Source organism: Narcine bancroftii, chromosome 11, assembly GCF_036971445.1.
Source record: "Narcine bancroftii isolate sNarBan1 chromosome 11, sNarBan1.hap1, whole genome shotgun sequence".
In the NCBI taxonomy this organism is placed as follows: Eukaryota; Metazoa; Chordata; class Chondrichthyes; order Torpediniformes; family Narcinidae; genus Narcine; species Narcine bancroftii.
The window spans coordinates 87167090-87190136 of record NC_091479.1 but is presented as its reverse complement, the minus strand read 5'-3'; the positions used below and the strand labels follow the sequence as shown (position 1 = coordinate 87190136).

The window sequence follows — 23047 nt, the reverse complement described above, 5'->3', positions numbered from 1 at the left end:
TTCCTGAACCGGTTGGTTTGAGTCTTGTGGCACCTAGACCTCTTGCCTGATGGCAGCAGCATGCAGAACAACAAGTCACATGCCACAGTGGCCAATGGAGGAGGAGTCAGTGAGTCTGAACCGAAGAGGTGGTAGGTAATTGCTAATGATGGTAAGTGCTCTTCCCGGCTGCACTCTCAGGAAAAATCTTGGTGGCAACTCACAGTAGTTTCTTTGAAGATTATTAGTCTGGTTGCTTAGTGCATCCAGTCGAATTTCCTGGACGAGACAAATATTTTATTATTTGGTCCCTGAGATAAATGATGTACGCACTTCATTGCTCATTTTTTCCACCATGAGATATTAGCACGCAATTTCTTCACCATTTTCCATTTGAACCCTCCAAATCCAGAAGCTATCACCCTGATACATTTTAAATTTTCTTTCCTTCTGGGAAGGAAGGCCATATTTAAATCGGAAGATCTCTAATTTAAAAATAATCAAATCAGAAAATGGAAAACCCACGAAGACTCGGGGAGAACTACAAGCTCCTTACAGACAGCACGGGATTTGAACCCTTGGCCTGATTGCTGGCGCTGTAAAGGCGTGGCGCTAACCACTCCGCCAAATATGCCGCACCAATCTCTGGCTCCTTTCCTCCAGCTCTACGTTCACAGAGCTGCACCCCTCCCCAATCAATTCTCCTTTCCTATCCTCCCCTCTACATCTATATCCAATTATCACCTTTTGCCTGTGCTCCTCCTCCCCCAGCCCTTGTATTCAGGCACTTGCCTGCTTTTTGCTCACACCTTGAAGGATTCAGACCCAAAATATTGGTTATCTAACTTTCACTCCTATGGATGCTGAATTTCTCCAGCATTTTTGTTTTTTATTCCAATCATAGCATTTCAAATCTTTTCAATAATTGTTTTAGTTGTCTGGGGAAGGCTTGGCAGTGCGAAAGTGCACACCAACCGGCTGTTTCTTCCCTGCAGCTATCAGGCTCCCAGATGAACTCCACGACACTGTTCTCACGCTGCCCTTGGTTGGTGCAGTTGATCTTCATTTTCACTGTAATCCTATACCCCGTGAATTATGCTTTTACCTGTCTATATAAAAGCTTTTAGTCTGTTCTCATAAAAATATTTGCACATACCTGCTCTATCAGACACTAACCAAAATGAAAACATTGAAAATCAATTTTGCAAAGAAAGGTTTTTAAAATCACACTTACTGAGTTTAAAATGCATATTTAATGCCTGGGTTTGTAATTTGGAGACATGCTGTAAATTAAGCAAAACTGATCCAACAATAGTAATCTGGTAGTACCTTTTTACCACACTGATGAAACCAGTCTTGGAGTACGACGTGCACTTCTGGTTCCCTACCTGTAGGATGACAAGATGAAAACGGCGCATTTTGGGTTGAGACTCCGATTCTGGATCTTCTAAACATTTGAGTTACATTTTATGTTAAAACTTTTTCTGAATATTTTATTTTTTGTTTTATTTCCCCCCTATATAAACTTCCAAACTTCTTTATAAACACAGAGGGATATTTAAGGTTCAATCTGCACCAACACAGGGACAGCAAACATTAAACAATGCAATCAATAGAAACTGGTTGGTTTCTCCATGAAGGATGAACTTGGACATGCAATCAATTTGTACAAAACAATCAATGCACCACATGGTGGAGCTGCAGCCTCAGTTACACTAGTGTAATCAAATGCACTATCTCCCCCCCTGTCATGGCTGAATTGTCATTTAGTATCTCCATGTCTCCCATTTTAACTACATTGATTTTAAAAAATCAATCTTGAATTTTAATTTGCTGTAATATCTAAAGTTACATGTATAAAAAAAAACCCAAAAATTGTCTGGAATGTTCCACGATGGAATTTTAACTCAAGACTACCTGCCCTAAACTGGAACACTTAGCAAAATGGAGGAAGTCTAAAAACCTAAATGCACCTTTTCTCACACGACACCAAATGTTAAACACCAGATGCTCTTGACTTAAAAGATGGTCTTCCCGCTTTTCTTAATATCAATTCTGATCTGCAATTTATCAGCATAAGCTTCTCATTAATGCCTGAGGGTTTGAACACAGGAAACTGCTGTAGTTTTAATTATTCAGATCAAAATTATTGAAAGGATAGCATTGGCACAGGCTGAGCTAACTTTTCATCTGGAACTAATCTATTCTTCAATTTCCTCACACCTTTTTGTGCTGTTCATTTAAATATCCATTTCAATTCTTATTCCCTGCCTCAACACCCATTTAGGAAAAAACAATTTAATTAATTTCTACTAATGTTAGAAATATTAACATAATCACAAACAATTTGAAGCTGATCAGCAAGGGGTGAATAAGATGGATTTTATAAAAGTAGATTGGACACAATAGGCTAAAATGTTACTGAAATTACAGTAATTCAATTTATGTCATTTTTAGGTCTTTTCTGAACATAACTGACGTGATTGGATCCAAGTAGCTCTAAAAGTTAGCAACTTTGATGCCGAAAAATATGCAGAATTTCAAGGTGATTTTTGCCCCATTTATTCAAATGCCCAAGTATTTAGGTTACTGATTTCAAAAGGCAAAAATGTACTTAAAGCAGTTTTAACACCTTACATCAAAAATCTTGCTATGTCAACAAGTAGATATGGGTCATGGGAAATGTGGCCAAGGTGCAATTAACATCCCTTGTGAACCTTGTGCATATAGTAAACTGAGATAACATATGGCAATTGTGTCCTGCATTCAGTGGTATCAGGTGACTTTGGACCGATGCCTGGACCGGGAATACTACTAGATGGTCATGAATAGTCAAAATGTTTTGCTTCTTGCCAGATGGCAGAATATGAACTGGATGGACATTAAAAAAAAATCCAGCAGCTACTACATCTCTAAACATACTGCACCAACATCCATCTTTGAAACTTAACTTACAAGTTAAAAGAAAAAAAAGCAAATGATGCTTTGGTGGCAGAGCTTAGCATGGCAGTTATTGCATCGCTATTAGAGCGCCAGTGGCCCAGGTTCCAATTCAGCAGTTTGCAAGGAGCTTCTACGTTCTCCCCGTGACTTGCATGGGTTTTCCTTAGGTATTCGGATTTCCTCCCACCCTCCAATATGTACAGGGTTGTAGGTTAATTGGGTGACACAGTTTTAAATGACTGGAATAGTCTTCTAAATAAAAAAAATGTAAAAGATGAGCCACACAAGAATGATCCTGGGAACATTACATTAATTGCACTGTCGTTCACCTGGAGCAGATTTCTTCAATAACTTGCTGAGTTGTTTCGAATTATGTGCAACATTTCACAAATATATTCAAGACATTTTGCCAGGTCATTGGGTAGATTTTACGCAATTTAGGTTACTTTCAAATTAGGAAAAGGAGCTCCATTGGACGGCAATTTACATTCTGGGATGTTGCATTTAGAACCTCAGCAAGTTTTTGCAATTTGTTCTGCAAAATGTTTTGGTCAGATCCATCATATTTCTGGAATATGTAATATGCTATCCACTTCCATGATCTTTACAACCAATTTAAAGTAACTTTGCAAGAAAGAAATGTCAGGAAATTACGCTTCTCAAATCCAAAGTACCATGATTCAAAATTCACTTCTGATATGACAGGACTCTATTGACAAAAAAATAGGCTCTTTGCATACTAAAGCAGTCATAACCACGATTTAGTTGAGACCTTTCAATTTACAATTACTTTTACAATTTGCTCATTCAAAGCAGAAAGAGGACACGTGTATGGGATTTGCTGTTTTCAGCACGGAGTAATGGGCAGTAAGATCTATCTAAAGATGTTTTTGTTTACTTGCTATCAACAATTCAACGTCCTTATAAAATGTAATTTTCATTCATACGAGTCCTTTCCATCAAAATGCTTTGAATCAAGGAATGGTTATAACATGTCATACTGGTAACACAACCAATTTTCAAATCCCATACAATGCAAGGAGGTAAATAAACTATCCTGCAGAGGTGTCTTTCACTGATGGGATTCTGTTTTCCCCCCACCCCCCCCCCCCCATATCTGCTGATATGGCAGACCAGTGAATTTCCAAACCACTGAACAGTGTCAGTTTGTATGGAGGGGACCCCTTGGAATTTGCCATGAAATAGAGAGAGTTAAATGGCTGTGTTGAAAGTTATTGCTGTCCCCGCAGTGATCACACTCCCTGAACTATCCTGCGGAAGTCTTGTGGGCGATTTGACAAATATTTTCTTAAATAAACGATGTTCACTTATTGCCAATAAAGATCAGTTTTATATATCCCTTTTATAGGTTTAGAATGTATTACATTATAATGCACTGTCATTTTGCTTTGTGCAGTCCGTTTTCCATAGCACTGAACTTGCTTGGAAAGCATTAACTGTGTTATACAGGCTATCTTTGGAAACCATATTTAAATGTACAGATCTATTCGTCTTAAATCTACTAGATTATGTAATTAAATCCTGGAGAAGACCTTGTAAGAACTAACAGAGCCAATCAGCAATAAAAAAAAGAGCTAATGTTAATCAAATAAACTTCCAGCAAATACTACAAGTAAAACATACAAGTTGGTCACACACAAAAACGTTTAACTTAAGAGCTTGGATATGGAATACGAGTATTTTTAGGACTAGGAAAAGGTTATTTAATGAGCACGTCTGTTTGTTTTTACAGAAACCATTTGAATTATTCCAATTGAATTAAAAAATAAGAACAATTTCTACAATGGACTTTTCATTTCCCACCCACATCCAGTTTTTAATCTGTTCACCAGAAAATGAATCTTGAAACAGGAAACATAAATGTTAATTCTATCAATCTAGTTTTTCTGAAAACCTTTTTCCACAATACAAAAGTTGAGTAATTTTAATGCCTTTACTTTCTAGAGCGCACAGTAATCCAAGTGTATATTTTGAACAATGACTTGGTTGGATCTGTACAATAGAAGTTTAGACCAAAAATCATATTTATCCATGCTCCCTTTATGCTTGTCACAAAAGCACTTTGCTCATGGATATTCCGTGCAAAATCATAATGCCAAAGTATTTTAATATATTGACAAATAACAGGTTTACCGTATATACGTGTGTAATAGTCAAATATTGTGGAACAATTTTTAGGGTAAAATTTAGGGGGTCGACTATTACACACACACTTGCTACTTTTGACTTTGCTAAGTATCTGTGTTGTTTAAGGCATTGGGAGCTCCGATGGGCAGCTGGACTGACTGGTAAGGCAATGTTCGGGGCCTCAGGAGATCAGATGGGTGGGTGGGCCGGGAAAAAAATGGGGGGAGTGGACCCAACTATTACACGCATATATACAGTAACTTATTTACAACATCAACACCATTTTTTAAAAAAAAATCATATTCAAGAACAAACCATCTAGGTCCAGATTCATTTGACACTAGAGCTATAATGTGTAAAACAAACTACGATGCAACCTCTTATTGGAAGTTTCTCATCACTGAGCTGAAAATTACTCAAATAACATTGGGAGAAGCTGCCCATTTTATTAAAACAAGTCAAGGTGCACCCTAAGCTCCTTCATAAACAGTACATCTCCAGCCATGGCTTCCAGATTGCTAAAATATTTACATCAAACTACAGCAAACTTGGGAAAGGGTATTGGCACTGTAACTGTTACCACGTCCATGCATTTCTTTCAGAAATGTATCCTAGATTTATCAAATGACAATTTTAATTGTCATTTACAGATGAATTATATACAAAGTACATTAAAGAATTAAATGTAGGTAATTTAAAGGAGGAAATAAAACAGACTGGCACACAAATTAATGAATACAGGTTTATATTACAATGTGTCTTGTTCAGGTACAGTGGCGTCTGCTTCATAAAAAATAACTCATGGGTAACTTTTAATACACAGCTCATTGAAGAAGGAGTTTGTGGGCACAAAGCAGTAACTGCATCTCATGTATATTTTTGCAAGAAATATTAACTACATCTGAGACAGTGCATGTCAGTAAAGCATAAACATTACTAACCATATTGAATTATTTACCCATTAATTCAGTATTTTCTGTCCCACATTATTTACCCCTTGAACAGAATATCCCTATGGAGAATAAAGGCAAGTTCAGAAATTAATGTGAAAGTAATTGCAATCTATGAAGGGATACATCTTAGATACAAGTGATCAGTAACCGTTCACCTAAATAAAGGAACAGAAAGAAAGACCCAATCTGTTAAAATTAAGATTTGCTTCCATCCTCGGCAACAATAATAAGCAGGAACCAAAAAAGGCATGGTCTCACCAAGGTACTGTAAACATATGGCAACTAAACATGGCTGTCTGGATATTTCATAAAGGGAAAATACATTAAAAATGAATAGTCATATTAATAAGTAAACCATAGAGTTGAAGTATTTTAACATTTTTAGAGGGAAATGGTGCTTTGAAAGCCATGTGCTTGTGCACAGTATGCCTTTCATGAGCGCTAATGGTGATCAACTGAAAGTGTATTAAAAAAAAGTTATGAGACAATTTCCCAAATTATTTATAAATGTAATTCAACGATTTCACACTTGTGAGACCAGACCTTTTTAAAACAGACACGAAAATTATCCAGTCATGCGAAACTTCCTTTTAAAGATTTTGCATTTCTTTGCCAATCTTGTAGCTCAGGATTTTGTTCCAGTCGATTTTGGTGCGGGTGACTGGCAGTTGTCGGCGCAAGGCTTTAAATGTAGTGTCTGACATAGTCTGATAGTTTTCATTGATAGCCGTCTGCAAAAGGTAAATACATTTAAGATTTCCTGAATAAACAGTGTACTAAAAAGACAAGAATAACTTGCCAGGTCTTTTTTTAAATTAAGTACAAAAATGTCAGAAAATACCAATCTACAAGCCCATGATTCTAGTCAGAATCACAAGCTAACGCAGTGCAGGACGTGATCCAACATACAAGTACAGACGTCAGGGAAGAGTCAGAGGTCAGATAATAGTGGATCTAAACCACAGGTCCATCACTCAAGCCAGCACTGAATCCAAAGGCGTATCAGAAAAATACAGATCCATGACATGTGAACTGGAGGGGGACTAATATCCTTGGGGAAGGTTTGGTAGTGCTGTTCCGGAGGTGCTTAAACTAGATTTCCAGGGGGATGGGAACCAGAGTAGATAGTGGAGTGGAGAAGGAAAAAAAGATGGTGTGAAGATTGCAATCCAAAAATCAAAGGGTTGTATGTGGTGGAAATATTCTCAGGGCATCTATTTCAATGAAAGGAGAATTGTAGGAAAAGCAGACGAGCTTAGAGCGTGGTTTGGCAGTGGAATTATGTCACTGTGGCCTACAGTGAAACTTGGTGGCAGGAGGGCCAGGATTGGCAACTCAGTGTTCTAGGGTCCTGTTTCAGAGTGGGAAGCTTGAAAAGTGGAGGAATGGCATTGTTCATCAGGGAAAATATCAGCTGTCCTCGGACAGGGCAGACCACAAGGCTTGTTCACTGAAGTTATATGGGTTGAGCTGACGAAAGGGAAAGGTATGACCACACTCATGGGGTTGTATTGCATACCATCAAATAGTCAGCAAAAATTGGAGGAGCAAATCTGTGGAGATATAGCAGACAGCTGCAGGAAAACATTGTGATGGAAAGAATTTTTAAACTTTCCAGATATTAACTGGGACTCCCAGACTATAAAAGGACTAGATGGCTTGGAGTTCATTAAAGGTGTTCAGGAATGCTTTCTAAATCAATATTCTGTATAGAGGTACCAACTGGAGAGATTGGAATATTGGATCTCCACTTAGGGAACAAGGCAGGACAGGTGACAGAAGGAGAACATTTTGGGTCCAATGATCATATTTACTTATTCATATCAAATTAATTATGGATAATGATAGGTCTGGTCTTCAGGTTGAGATTCCATTCTGAAGTAAGGCCAATTTTGAGGAAATGAGAAAGGATCTAGAAAGAGTGGATTGGGATAAGTTGTTTTCTGGAAAAGTTGTATTCGCCAAGAGGAAGGCCTTCAAAGGCAAAATTTTGAAAGTAGTGTTTGTCAAGATTAAAGTTAATAAGAATGGGAAACTTGGTTTTCGAGAGGTATTGGTGATCAGGTTAAGACGACGACGTGTATAGCAGATCTAGTCAACAAGGAGCAAATGAGGTACCTGCAGAGTTTAGAAAGAGCAAGAAAAAAATAAGGAAATCAGGATGGTTAAAAGAATGCAAGTTTGCTTTGGCAGACAATGTATATACCTATATATCAAGAGCAAAAGAACAATAAGATCAGCGTGGTCAGCTAGGTATGGAGGAAGAAGAGATGGGGAGATCTAAAATGTTCTTTTTGCATTAGTATTTACTTACGAAACTGGCAAAGTCTAGGCAAGTAAGAAAAACTGGCAGTGAGGTCATGGATTAAAGTGGAGGAGGTGCTTGCTGTCTTAAAGCAAATAAGGGTGGATCAATCTCAAGGGCCTGACAAGATATTTCTTCCGACATTGAGGGAGGCGAATGTAGAAATTGCAGGGATCCTGGCAGAAATATTTAAAATGTACTTAGCCACAGGTGAGGTTCCAGAGGATTGGAGGGTAGCTCATGTTGTTCCATTGTTTTAATAAAGGCTCAAAAAGTAATCCAGGAAATAATAGGCCGATGAGCCTAATGTCAGTAGTAGGTAAATTATTGGAAGATGTCCTAAGAGATTGGATATACAAGTATTGGGAAAGCCAGGGACATATTATGGATAGTCCACAAGGGTTTGTTTGTGGTAGGTAGTGTTTTAACCAGTGTTTTGAGGAGGTTACAAGGAACATTGATAAAGACTGAGGATGTTGTCAACATGGACTTTAGTAACAAGGTTCCACACAGGAGATTAGTCAGCAAGGTTCAGGTGCCCGTTATTCATGGTGAAGTAGTAAACTGGATTTTACATTGGCTACATGGAGAAGCCAGAGAGAGGTAGTGGATGATTGCTTCTCAGAATGGAAGCCTATGACTAGTGGTGTGCCTCAAGGATCAGTGCTGGGACCATTGACATTTGTCACCTCTATCAATGATCTGGATGATAATGTGGTAAATTGGATCAGCAAGTTTGCAGATGACACTAAGTCTGTAGGCATTATGGACAGTGAGGAAGACTTTCAAAGCTTGCAGAGGGATCTGGACCTGCTGTAAAAATGGCAAATAACTATATGGGATTCCCCAGTCCATACTCTTGGAATGAATTATTGGATGGCAATTGCAGCCTTCGAGAACAAGACCCATTCTGGTTGCAAAAAAAACTTTAAAAATTGCCCACAGCATCGATCCATACCCATGATCAATAATTGATGATCCTAGTGGCATATTGGTTAGATATATCATTTTATTACCAGCTAATATTTACCTTTTAAAAACTCCCAAACACTTTCTATACAAGGAAAAACAAGTCTCTCCTCACTAGAATAACTGTCCATTATCAGACAAATCCCCATGAACTTCAATACTTAAGAAACAACTGTATTTTTTCAGGACTGGCTTGAACAATTCAGTTGAAAAGCATTCAGCAGAATTGGGAAAATGAGAGAAGCAAAGTTTGTTTTAAGTTGGAGATTGGCAATATCCCCAATCAGGTGATGCCAAGGTGGCTGAAATGATCCCATGTCCACAGAACCATCTATTTATTAATAATGGCATTTAATGAGGAAAAAAAAACAAAGGGACATATTAAAGCTCTGCAACACAGTGCAGGCCCGTCACTGAAACTGAAAACCCAAAAGGAAAATGCCCAGATCAGGTAGTACCTAGAGAGAAAATCTCAGTTACTATTTCAGATTCAGAGCAGCACTGATCAAATATGATACAAATATAAAAGTTGTCTGAACTAAATTCATTCAATATCCAGTCATACTGGAGCCAAATAGTCTGAAATTCAGTTATTGGGGGGGAAAGAGGTTCACACATGGTAATGCTTACATGTATACACATTCAAGGCCTGATTTAAAAATCCTGAGAGGCATTTAAAACAAGAGCCAGATAACAGTAGAATGTATTTCCACACTTTCCACCTGAATGATTTGAAAGTGTCCTTTACCTGATGAGAGCCATAACTTGGTGTGCCAAAAAGGTTTATAAAGGTAAAATCAATTCAAATCCAGGAACACAAGAATTCAGTACAAATATCTATTTGAACTAAACATTCATACCTGGTATTCATTTTCTACTGCTTCTACGAGTTTTGTGAATTCTTTAGCCATCTGGGCTTCATTCTGTAAAAGACAACAAAACAAATTTTTTTTTCCTAGAAGAAACCAGTGGTTTAAAAATCACTATTTTGAATAGAGATTAAGACAATTATTATTAAAATGAAACAAAGGATTTTAGAAGAAAAAATATTGGGAGCATGTGTAGATCATGTGGTAACAGTTGTGAAGAGTTAAGTGTGTAAAAATTGAAGAAAAAAACAATGAAGTATTATTTTGAGTCTTGGATAAGGTTCATAATTTATGTCAGGGGAAAATCAGGAAATTATCGACCATTTAACATTTGTTAACAGGATATAATTTGGATAATATTGCAAATTTAGATATTAAACACATTTCAGTTGATCACATGGTGCCAGAAATGTAGGAGCAAACTTGACTGAACTTTTATTATGAATTTTTTAAAACAGCACAAGAATGTCTATAGTTGTAATTTATAAAAATGCAAAGATATCTGGGAAAAAAATAGATGAGACAACTGAAATTGAATCTCAGAACAGAAGACAAATTATTGATCTAGTTTGGAAATTGGTTATTGGCTGAGTACTCAGGTTTATAGGATGGCATTAGCGTTCTGGAATATGTTGATCTTCAACTATTCACCATTTTACCGATAATTTAAATGGTGAAAATGAAAGCCATTTTACCCAAATTTGAGAGTCACACAAAACCAGGAGCCAACTGATTTCAGAACTAATGGAAGCTCGACAAAAGTTAAAGAATTTCATGAATGTCACATTTTATATATAGCATTACGTGACAATAATGGAACCTTTACCTTTTTTACATTTCAAAGAAATATTAAGGTTGAAATGTGCAAATCTATGCAAATGGAGTTCAGTGTAGCTCACAATGTTGCAATTCTTTTAGAATCAGAATACTTTTTTTTATAAATATATGAAGGCTGAAATGGTAGGAAGCAATTGAGATCTAAAGAAATTTACACATGCAAATAGATTAAAATATCATAGAAAATAACAAAAGTTAACCAAATTCTGGTCTTTATTACAAGACCACTTCTGCCCACTTCACAAAGGCCAGGTAATACTACAAATCTAGATAATGCAAGCAGTTAAGTATCAAGCTTCAAGAAGATGTTACCTTGGGGGAAAAAAACCCAGTACGGATTAATCAAATTTAAATCAGGATCATTGGAATGGAGGGCAATGATTTAAAAATAAATAAAAAAATCACCTGTGGCATACTGACATCTGACTAGGCCAGGATTCCCCATTCCTAATTGTTCGAGGTGACAATGAATCTGTAATTTTGGCCAAGCTACAGTAATCAATGAATTGTGATCTACTTCCAAGACAGAGATTTAGAGTTGAATGCACTTGTCATCACTAGATAGGATAATCTTATTCTTTCTTGACAAGAAGATACAGATCCAGAGGTAGCCCCAAGAAAGCACCGGGGTGAATTAAGGTCTGTTCATTTTGTAGGTAGTATAAACTAAAGCCAGTGTTCTGTTGGTAATGGGAAAGAATTATACAGCCATGAGGAAAGATGTAAAGGTCCACAAGACTCGCACCACCAGGTTCAGGAACACCTACTACCCCTCCGCCACCAGACTTCTCAACAATAAACTCAATCAATGACTTATTTAAGGACTCTTGTGCACTTAATTGATTTTTAAATTCTCAAAGTATTGAAGAGCTTGTTTATATTTGTTATCTGTTTATGTTCTTTGTTTACATGAATACACTTTTTTTTTGCACTGTGGTAATTCTGCTTCATCTGCAGTAAAAATGAATCTCAGGGTTGTATGTGATATTATGTATGCTCTCTGCAATAAACCTTAATTCACCTACTATGCAAAAAAAATCTCTCAAATATAGTCTTAAGTATATTCAATGAGGCAGTCTCTACTGCTTCCTTGGGCAGACAATTCTACATATTCACTTCTCTGAGCAGGGGGAGGCAGTTCCTCCTAATTTCTATCCTAAATCTACTCCCTTGAATCTTGAGGCTATGTCCCCTAGTTCGAGTGTAACCTACCAGTGCAAACAATTTTCCCGTTTCTATTTATCCCTTCTATAATTTTTTTGTTTCTACAAGATCCTTTCTAATTCTTCTGAATTCCAGCAAGTATAGTCCCAGGCGACTTAATTTCTTCTCAGCTAACTCCTTCATTTATGCAAATCATCCCGATAATCTTCTGCATCTTTTCTCAATTAAGACCAGAACTGCACACAATTCTCTAGGAATACTCACCAGCACCCTGAACAGTTGCAGAACCCCCCCTGCTATTAAATTCAATCCCTCTAGCAATGAAGGTCAACATTCTATTTGTCTTGATTACCGGTTGCACCTACAAACCTTTTGTAATTCATGCACTATATCATGTGCACAATCTGGAGGTGGTGAGGGATTCAACAATGCGATGTGGGTGGTTAAGATGCTTTTGTTGGTGATCACTCCCCAACACTGAGCAGCCCAAATGTTGTATGCCAATTATCAGCTGGTCTAATTATCCAAATATTGTTATATGCTGGTATGGGCTGTTTTATTTTGAGTTGCAAATGAAATGTTGAAATCTTCAGTGGAAAAATCCACTTCTGACCTAATGTTGGAAAAGTGATCAGTGAAGCAATAGCCAAAGACAGTTGGATCTACTGACCTGCAGCAATTATTTATTTTTAAATTTTATTTAGACATACAGCATGGTCAGGCCATTTCAGCTCATTTGCTGCCCAATTTACTCAATTAACCTACACCCCTGGTGTGTTTTGAACAGTGGGAGGAAACTGAAGCACCGGTGAAAACCCACACAGACACAGGGAGAATGTACAAACTCCTTACAGACAGTGCGAGATTTGAACCCTGGTCCCAATCGCTGGCTCTGTAAAGGCGTTGCGCTAACCGCTACATCAACCGTGCCGCCAACCAATTTCCTTCGTGCGTGGTGTTATTCAAGCAAGTGTAAAGCGACTGAAGTTCTAAGGTTTAAGAAACAATGGGGAACTTGGGTTTGATGAGATACATCCAACAGTTGTAGTTTAGGATCAGAAAAGACCCAGGCTTTTCAGGAACAAAGCTATATGAAGATGGTGAAAAAATTTGGAATTAGTAACTGGTGCAAAGTTGCCTATTAATTTAAAAATAGACTAATATATTCTTGATAGCCAAGGATATGTTGGGGAAAGTATAAAGAAAACAGAAGTAAATAAAATTGGGACACAAACCATCATGATCTCACTAAATGAGTAATTGGTCTCAAGAGGCTAAAGTCTATTTCTGTTCCAATGTTTTAAAAAATGCATTTGGTGGAATGAAGTTGACTGTGGGTATACCACATACATGGACATGTTAAACCAAAGGCTGTCAGGTTCAAAGACATTCTTGATAACTCAAGGATAGATATCACCTGGTGAGACACAAAGTATTATGAACCAGGTGGCCTATTCGGAGACAGACTATCTAAACATTTTCTCCACTCTTGATGGTGAAATGGTGGAAGGGGGAAGAAATAAAGAAAAAAATCAGCGACTTTGTTGTTCACAAATCCTTACTGGAATGCTCATGTGCAGCAGAGAGGATTGATTGAAGGTCAATGGCATTAGTTTTCAGCCAACACACCAGCCAAGTTTACATATGATCAACAGCTAACTATGGGCAGAATTTCAGAGGTCTGTTGGCACCTCAACAACATCACAATTTAGAAGCGTGGGCTGAAAGAATGGCAGATGGAGTTTAATGCTGATTACTGTGAAGTACATCATTTTGGTAGGTATAATCAAAACAGGACATAGGCAGTAAATGGGAGGGTATTGAAAAATACAGTGGAGCAGAAAGATTTAGGAATAATGGTGCATTGTTCCCTGAAAGTAGAATTTCATGTGGATAGGGTGGTGAAGAAGGCTTTTAGTATGCTGCCCTTTATCAATCAATGCATAGGATACAGGAGTTGAGACAGTACAAGGCTTTGGTGAGGCCAAATTTGGAGTACTGTGTACAGTTCTGGTCACCGAATTATAGGAAGGATATCAACAAGATAGAGAGAGTGCAGAGAAGATTTACAAAAATGTTACCTGGTTTCAGCATCTAGATTACAAGGAAAGTGAGCAAATTAGGTCTTTATTTTTTGGAGTGTAGAAGGTTGAGAGAGGTACAAGATTATGAGAGGGATAATTAGAGTTGATGTGGATAGGCTTTTTCCATTGAGAGGAGAGATTAAAACGAGAGTTAAGGGGCAAGAGTTTACTCAAGAGAGTGGTGGCTGTATGGAATGAGCTTCTGGGAGAAGTAAATTGATAGATAGATGGATAGGAGGGAAATGGAGGGTTATGGGCAGGCTGAAAGTAGGTGGGACTAGAGGAGAGTGCTAAGTTCAGTGCAGACTAGAAGGGCCAAAATGGCTTGTTTCCATGCTGTAATGGTTATACATGTTGTGCTAATTCATATATAATAGGGTGGAAGAGAAAAGACAAAGGTTTGTGGCATGGGATAATCAAATTACCCTGACATCTCTATGCATATAATGTACTCAAAAGAAAATTTGGAAACCTGGACCAGTTATCAAATACAAAGATTTTTTTTCCTAAAAGCCCAAATCCCAAATAATAATCTTACATACAGTGACAGACAAAGTTTCCTGTACATCTTTATGGCTGACCAGTTGAACATTTCCATCTTCATAATAATGAACCTGAAAAATATAAAGGTTTGAATTTTCAATTCTTATTAAATATTCCAAAATCATATAACCCAGGAAGGATCAACCATCTCTCACTCACCGCCATTTCATGCATTTAAAAAAAAGATTTAGCTGCAGCATATTCTGTGAACTAAAAACTTAAAGCCACGTTTAAATAATACAAAAATAACCTAAATGGCCCCAATAAGAGGCTTCTGTAAAAATATTTCAGTTTTGTTTGCTTAGCTCGTTGCGAAGTATACATGCTCAGTGACTCCAACCTCATTACTTATTCCCATCTGGCTGCTTAAATGGGAAAGCATTTCACAGGAACTATTAGATTCCATATCACTTCTTCACTTCAAACATGCTGGAACTTTATATATATTTAATAGTTATGACATCAAAATGGTTTAAATGTCCACTGCAAGAGCAGTGAAGTTTCATGAACACAAAATGGTGGACATGCAAAATACTACAACTAAAACAATACTGCAGTGATACAGAACTTTAAAAAAAAATAGGATAAACGTCTATTTGAAATACAATATTAAAACTAAAAGAAAACTTGTATCTGATCTGGATATTTAGGGCCACGAAAGGATCATTTAACGCAAGATGAGAAACAGTTTGAAAACGTGAAGCATTTAACGATCTTTTCTTACCTTTTCAGTTTTTAAAAAAAATAACCAAGCAATTATTCTTCTTGTGGTAGATGTTGTTGTCTGAGGAATGAGCAGGCTCAGATGCAAATAGACTTTTCCTCATTGTAGCAAAGATTTTGCTTTCAAGAAAAACTTGAATTGAGTTTATAGATTATGATCCACACTCATTTGTTATTACTAACCTGAATCTTCAAAATGCCTTCCACCTGAGTTGAAGAAGAAGTGATAGCAAACTTCCACTCTGATCTCCAACGTCCATTCCTTAATAAATTAAGCCAAATAAAGATAATGTGCCAACATCACAAATATGTATTCATGAAATTAATAATTTCCTGTAAAGAAACAATGCAGTTTGGATATTGGGAAGTTAATCTATTTATCAAAAGAAAAATATTGATCGCTACTATAGCGTTTAAAAGTTGAGTTTACTGAATAATTTATTCAGACAAGAAAACTGTAAGTAATACAAAATGTCCCATCGGATCACTACATGTTTTTAAATGTTATTTCATTTGCATTCTTGAATGTGAAGCTAGGGGAATATCCTTCATTGTCAAATATTCATTACATGACCCACTTACTCCAGCGAAAATAAAACATTCAGTATAAACATGCCATAAAACTCAACATTTATATTGTTCCCAGGTAATGTGAACAACATTTATGGGCCAGGATGTCAGATCAGCAAAGAAATTCACTCTTTGTGGATCCTCCTGCCTTAAGGGTGGCCTCAAGACATTTAAAAAAAAAGCATTTTTCCCCCAAACCGGGCAATCTCTAGAGATCTTTGCCTCAACCAATATCATAGAAGCTACACTGTTCATTACCAATGCTATTTATGGGAGCTTAATGTACATATAGTATAACTCCGATTATCTGAAATCAGAAATCCCCATTTATCTAATTTTTTTTGGAGCCAAACTGACCAGGTACTGTCAAGCCACCGGTAACAGTGGGGACCCTTTGGCACCCAGCACGAGCAAGGCCTCGGTGGAGAGGTGTGAATGATCAGTGGAGGCCACCATTATTTTAAGTGAGAATTAAACATTTTAAAGCTTACAAAGCCTTATCTTGTAATAGTGTTTAAGAACAACAAACAAGTGATTTGCTGTTGGTACTGGGCTGATTTTAAAAAGTTCTCTGAAAAAAGTTTATCCAAAACAGGCCCGGACCCGATCATTTCAGATAATCAGTTGTACGGCATATTACCTACACATTTTTTGTTCTGCAAAAGTGTTATCAATACAAACAATTAAGGATTATTTTTAAAATCTGAACCAGAGATACTGAAATTTAGACAAATAATTTTCTGGTCATCTTTACTTTGTGCATTACAGGCAACTCCTGTGTCATGGTTGTTCAGTTATGGAAATTCACCTCCCCAGAATTCACAATTTACTAGCCAAAAATTTGAAGCATTAAACTTTGCTCACATAGATTGTGTGGGGGAAAAATGTAAATAAAAAGCAATTAAAAAAAAACTTGGTCCTTGACAAGTGTAGATGACTCCACTTGGTTGTGGGGGAGAAAAAAAATCACAATAGGGCTCTTTTTCCTGGAATACACTAGGAACCTTGTACTCCTTCCAAGCGACATAACACAGGAGCCACCAACATGTGTCAAATTACTGTTTATGTTAACATTTTCCATAACATTGCTTTTGTTCAGAATGACAAAAATAGCTATCAATTTGTAAGCAGGATTATTGCAGCAAATTCAACATACCAGAAATTTTTGGGTTGAAACTGATGACTCTCAATGCATACTATAATAGTTTGATGACCACCTATGGTTTTCCCATATACCTGGAAAGAGAACAAAATTTAATTTGGGATGTCCCAAATGGAATGCAATTACACAAACCATGATCTACTAAAACCCAGAGGCTTCTTTGATGAATTAGATTGACAAACATTTTGTAAATCCAAATCTGCTGAGATGCCTGGAATAAATTTTCTGTTAATGAATATACAATTTGATGAACTCCAAGTCAAACAACCTTTGACAATGAGAAAGACAAAAGTTGCAAAACATTCAATGAAAAATTTAGATTTCATTTATGATGTGTTTGACAACTTTGGTCTATTTGCCCTGCCATGCTGTTGAATGGAGAAACCAATCTCTACCAATGCCAACTTTCTTGACACCACTTCATAACTCCGTTTGGGCAACGAGTTCAACCAGACAATTTTTCCAGATAATCACTATGTCATCCATAAATCTTCCTACCTCATTTATCTCTAAATAGGACTCATTCTGCAAGATCAGCAAGCAGGCCTGGTCACAGAGACCAAATGATCTGGCTAATTGTCCTCCCATGAAGTTCAAATCTCTCATCTTAACACTTCCTGCACTTGCCCAGTCTGTTCCCACCCATCTCTCCTTTGCCTGCTCACCATCACCTTTTCCAACAATTAAGAAAAGGCATTAAAATGGTGGCTCAGTCTGCAACACCAAACAAATTTGAGGAATAAATTCCTCTTGGACAGCCAAAAACTCAAAAGGTATGAACATCATATTTTTCTAATTTGATATAATCCCCTTTCCACCTCCATATGGCTCCACTATTTCCAGCCCTTTTGCCTACTCTTTTCTCGGACACACTCACCCATATTACTCAGTAGACATCCCAAATCTTTAAAAAAAAAATGCAATATCCTCTTAGCCTTTCCTCAGTTTCACCCCTCTTTCTCCTCTTGATATCACACCTTCCGACATTAGTCTCGATAAAGGGTACTGACTCGAACCGCTGCCTGACCCACTGAAACCCTCCTGCTTCTCATTGTTTGCATAATTTCAAGAGTAAACAGTAAAAGGAAAAAAAATTGTCCAGAGGAAAAAAAAAGCTTTTTTGAAATATGAATAGAACAGTAGAAATCATCATCTTGGAATGAAAACAGGCTAGAAATATATTGAAAGGAAATGATCAAATCCAGAACATGTTCTTCTGAGATGTAACAAGATGACTTTGAATAGATATCTCGAGCATTGACTTGTAAAAAAAAAAACCCACAAAGAGCCAGATGGATAATTTGGGAAATTAGTTGAACACAAAAAGGAAATAGTTGTAATATACACCAAGAATTATTCATCATGTCTAACTGAGAGCAAATGCAGAATGAAATACATACAGTGCAGACACCATTTGCATAATGTTCTTTTACATATGCTCTCATCGCAGTATCCACGGCACTTCGCCAAGATTCCAATGCGTTCTCAACATCGTGGGGTTTGGGATCACTTGCTTCTTTTCGTAAATGATCAAATTTGAATGATATCTTGTTCCTGGGATCCAAAAATCTACCATTGCCAAGATCGCCATGCTCTGTTATTAAGACCTGTAACACAGTATTTACAGCACAATCTTAATAATGGGCCAAGTCCTTTTGTTACTTATGACCTTTCATCATTAAATTACATCAGCTAGTTCTGGTTTCTTTAAAATGTATTGAATAGTTAGAATATCAGCCCTGGATTAATATCAAGTCTCCATCGTATTTGTGAAATTTAAACTAACTTAAATTTTTTAAAATATCACAAATTATACTTACCATGAAATAATTTCAATGACCACTTTGTTAAAAACTCATTTAATAAAGATCTACTTCCTTGAAGGATTATGGCATCCTGGCCAATCCACACTACACATCTTTGCTAAACCACAGTACTATCAATTTAAAAATGTCTTGCAAGTTATTCAGATGCATTATATACCACAATGACAAACAAAAACAGGAAGAACAATCCAAGTTCAACATAGACAACATTAAAGAAACTGGAAATCATTCATATCAAGGCATGCTGTTTAATTATCATTCTGTTCACTATCTGAACAATCATTCCTCCTACCACCAGTACCTAGTGCCAATGGTCTCTACAGATCAGTGGAAAGGGCATTTGCAACTACTAAGTCACATAATTCTGAGTGGAACTAGATTATTCTCTCATTAGCACCACAAGAAAATCCAGAAACGCTCTACCCATAGTGACACAGTTAGCACAACAATGTTACAGTGCCAGTGACTATGGGTTTGAATCCAGCGCTGTGCAAGGGATTTGTATGTTCTCCCTGTGTGTGCATATGTTTCCTCTGGGTGCTCTGGTTTCTTTCCACCCTTCAATATGTACAGGGGTTGCAGGTTATTTTGGGTGTAATTGAGAGGCATGGGCTCGTGGGCTAGAAGGGCCTGTTACTATGTTGTATGTATGTCTAAATGTCAATAGTTTAACGCAATAACTCTCTGCTACCTTCAAAGGGAATTATGGGAGAACATGAAATGTTGAATGCCCAACAATGCCCGAGGGAATATTAGAAAACTGTATTGAATCTAAAGGATTATTTTACCACTGATGCCAATTTTTTCCATTTACAGATACCAAAAACATTTATAATTCTAAGCTACATTATTATAGTGGCATTGTCAGTAGTTAGGAATATTAGGCTAAATTTAGTAAATTAACTGCTTTTGTATTCAAAAAGTTGATAATCAAAATACAAGTGAAGAATTTTAAATTCCAATTCAAACATAATGTCAATGTTATTCACTCATAATCACTGATAGTTTTACTTTGAATTTTATGCACAAATTAAATATATAATAAAGGAAACTGTTTCTAAATAGCTGCAGCATTAACAAAATAATTGCATATAATTTACCCTATCTGCATGAACATCGCAGAAAAATTTTTAGGACATTATAAATATTGTCATAAGGTGCTTACATAGGATTAAAAAAACACATGAAATCGGAGCAAATATGGGTCACCTGGCTCCATTGAGCCATTCAACAAGATCAGTTAATCTGGTTGTGGACTCAGCTCCACCTACCCACCTTATCCTCATAACCTCCAATTCCACTATTATACAAAAATCTAACTAACTCGAGTATATTTACTATGCAACTTAAATACATTTAATGAAGCAGCCTCCTGCTGCTTCCTTGGGAAGAGATTTCCATAGATTCATTTACCTCTGATCTCCCGAGCAGCATTTCATTGATATCTTTCCTGCATACAATAGTCCAAATTTGACCTCACTAAATTTTACAATTCCAATTCCAACACTCAACATGTTGATTTATGAAGGTCAATGTTCCAAAAAGCTCTCTAACGATCATACACTAACTGTGATGGCATTTTCTCTGATCTGTACTCCCAAATCACTCTGTTCTGCTGCACTCCACAGTTCCCTGCTGATTACTGTGGAAGTCCTACTGGTTCCCATCGCATTTGTCCACAGTGAATTCCATCTGCCCATTTTTTTCCAGATAGTCCAGATTCTGCTGCAAGCTCTCCTCGCTGTCAACTACACCCCAATCAGTGTCATCTGTAAATTTGATCCAGTTTATCACATTATCATCCAGATTGTGGAAATAGATAATAACAATGGACCCAGCACTGATCACCGAGGCACACCACTAGTTATAGGCCTCCAAACAGAGGGGTGATCATCAACTTCCATTCTCTGGCTTCTCCTTCAAAGCCAATGTCTAACTTGGGATCTGCCCAGAGTCTAGAGAATTTTGGTAAATTACCACAAACACCTATACTATAATATATACCATTTCCTTTAAAATCCTGGGATGCATTTCATGAAACTTCCATGACCAGATTTATTTACCTTTCGGCCCAACAGTTTGCTCAGCTCTACCTCTTTAGTGATAGCAATTATACTAAGGCCCTCACCTCCCATTGCATTCATAATATCTTTGTCAAGGTAGACACGCCCTCCAATGTGAAGAGAATGACACAAAATAGTCATTCAAAGCCTCGGCCATTTCTGCATTACCCAATATTAATTGCCTCTAACGAATCGATGTTCACTTTAGCCAGTTTTTCCCCAATTATAAAAACATCTATATTCTCTGCCTGTTTACTTGTTTTAAAATCTAGTTTCCCTTTACTATATGCTAACTATATAACACCCTGCCACCATTAACTAATAAAAAGGAATACTTATTGAGGAAAGATGATGGTGGGGGGGGGGGGGGGGGGCGCAGTGGGGACTGATAATAATAACATTTGGAAGGAGAAAGGACATTTGGTAAGAATTCTTTCCCCATCACAGAAATTTCTAAAACAAGAAGGCATTGGTTACGGCAAACGAATCAGAGAAAGAATATGGTTGGATCCCGTAATGTACTTCCTAAGTGGATACTTCCATAACATTCAAATTATTTCTAGATGAGTAATTGAATTGAAGATTACAGATTAAGTTGTTATTATTGAGATAAATGGTACTTGATGAGTGGCATGGACAGGGACCAAAGAATGACCACACATCAACTATTTCAGTCACATCCTGTTCATGTCAATATAACAAATGCATGACCACAAATTATTTCATACCTGATCATCGTAACCATCAATTTTTGCTGGAGTAAACTGGTCCACATTATACTGTGCAAAGGCACTGTAAACAGATTGGAATAAAACAAAGTTACAGAAAGTTCATATTTCCTAAGTATAATTAAAACATCAATTTTGCTCAAAGGCACCTGTTCTTAGAACAATAAAAAGGCCATCAGGTTTACAGTGAAGTTACCTGGTAAATAATAAAATATTAATCCCAAGAACAAAGGCAGAGAAAGAATTATCAGGTGTAAAAATAAAAGAGGGGTAGAATCAGGCCAACTTATGAAGCCCCTTAACTTATCTCTAGAGTCAAAATCAGTCAATAGCAACTCACTTCAAGTATTTCTAAGGAAATTAGAATACAAATTATTATTTTTTCTCTTCTTTGGCTTGGCTTCGTGGACGAAGATTTATGGAGGGGGTAAAAAGTCCACGTCAGCTGCAGGCTCGTTTGTGGCTGACAAGTGCGATGCAGGACAGGCAGACATGGTTGCAGCGGCTGCAGGGGAAAATTGGTTGGTTGGGGTTGGATTTTTCCTCCTTTGCCTTTTGTCAGTGAGGTGGGCTCTGCGGTCTTCTTCAAAGGAGGTTGCTGCCCGCCAAACTGTGAGGCGCCAAGATGCACGGTTTGAGGCGATATCAGCCCACTGGCGGTGGTCAATGTGGCAGGCACCAAGAGATTTCTTTAGGCAGTCCTTGTACCTCTTCTTTGGTGCACCTCTGTCACGGTGGCCAGTGGAGAGCTCACCATATAGCACGATCTTGGGAAGGCGATGGTCCTCCATTCTGGAGACGTGACCCACCCAGCGCAGCTGGATCTTCAGCAGCGTGGACTCGATGCTGTCGACCTCTGCCATCTCGAGTACTTCGACGTTAGGGATGAAAGCGCTCCAATGGATGCTGAGGATGGAGCGGAGACAACGCTGGTGGAAGCGTTCTAGGAGCCGTAGGTGATGCCGAACAGGAGTGTGGGTATGACAATGGCTCTGTATACGCTTATCTTTGTGAGGTTTTTCAGTTGGTTGTTTTTCCAGACTCTTTTGGGCAGTCTTCCAAAGGCGCTATTTGCCTTGGTGAGTCTGTTGTCTATCTTGTTGTCGATCCTTGCATCTGATGAAATGGTGCAGCCGAGATAGATAAACTGGTTGACCGTTTTGAGTTTTGTGTGCCTGATG

At 37.5% G+C, this 23047-nt stretch overlaps 1 protein-coding gene across 1 annotated transcript in view; it reads right to left on the bottom strand.

The window, feature by feature from the left end:
* Window positions 1–5798: 5798 nt before the first annotated feature.
* Window positions 5799–23047, bottom strand: part of LOC138746082 (F-actin-capping protein subunit alpha-2) — a 35327-nt gene continuing 18078 nt past the window's right edge. Inside the window, exons 4-10 of the mRNA XM_069903876.1 lie at window positions 21867–21930; window positions 18650–18856; window positions 17244–17323; window positions 15701–15779; window positions 14794–14865; window positions 10158–10220; window positions 5799–6754 (exon numbers count right to left, since the gene is read on the bottom strand). Of these exons, the coding sequence (XP_069759977.1) occupies window positions 6614–6754; window positions 10158–10220; window positions 14794–14865; window positions 15701–15779; window positions 17244–17323; window positions 18650–18856; window positions 21867–21930 (706 nt within the window). The 3' untranslated portion in view covers window positions 5799–6613. The remainder of the gene's footprint in view (window positions 6755–10157; window positions 10221–14793; window positions 14866–15700; window positions 15780–17243; window positions 17324–18649; window positions 18857–21866; window positions 21931–23047) is intronic.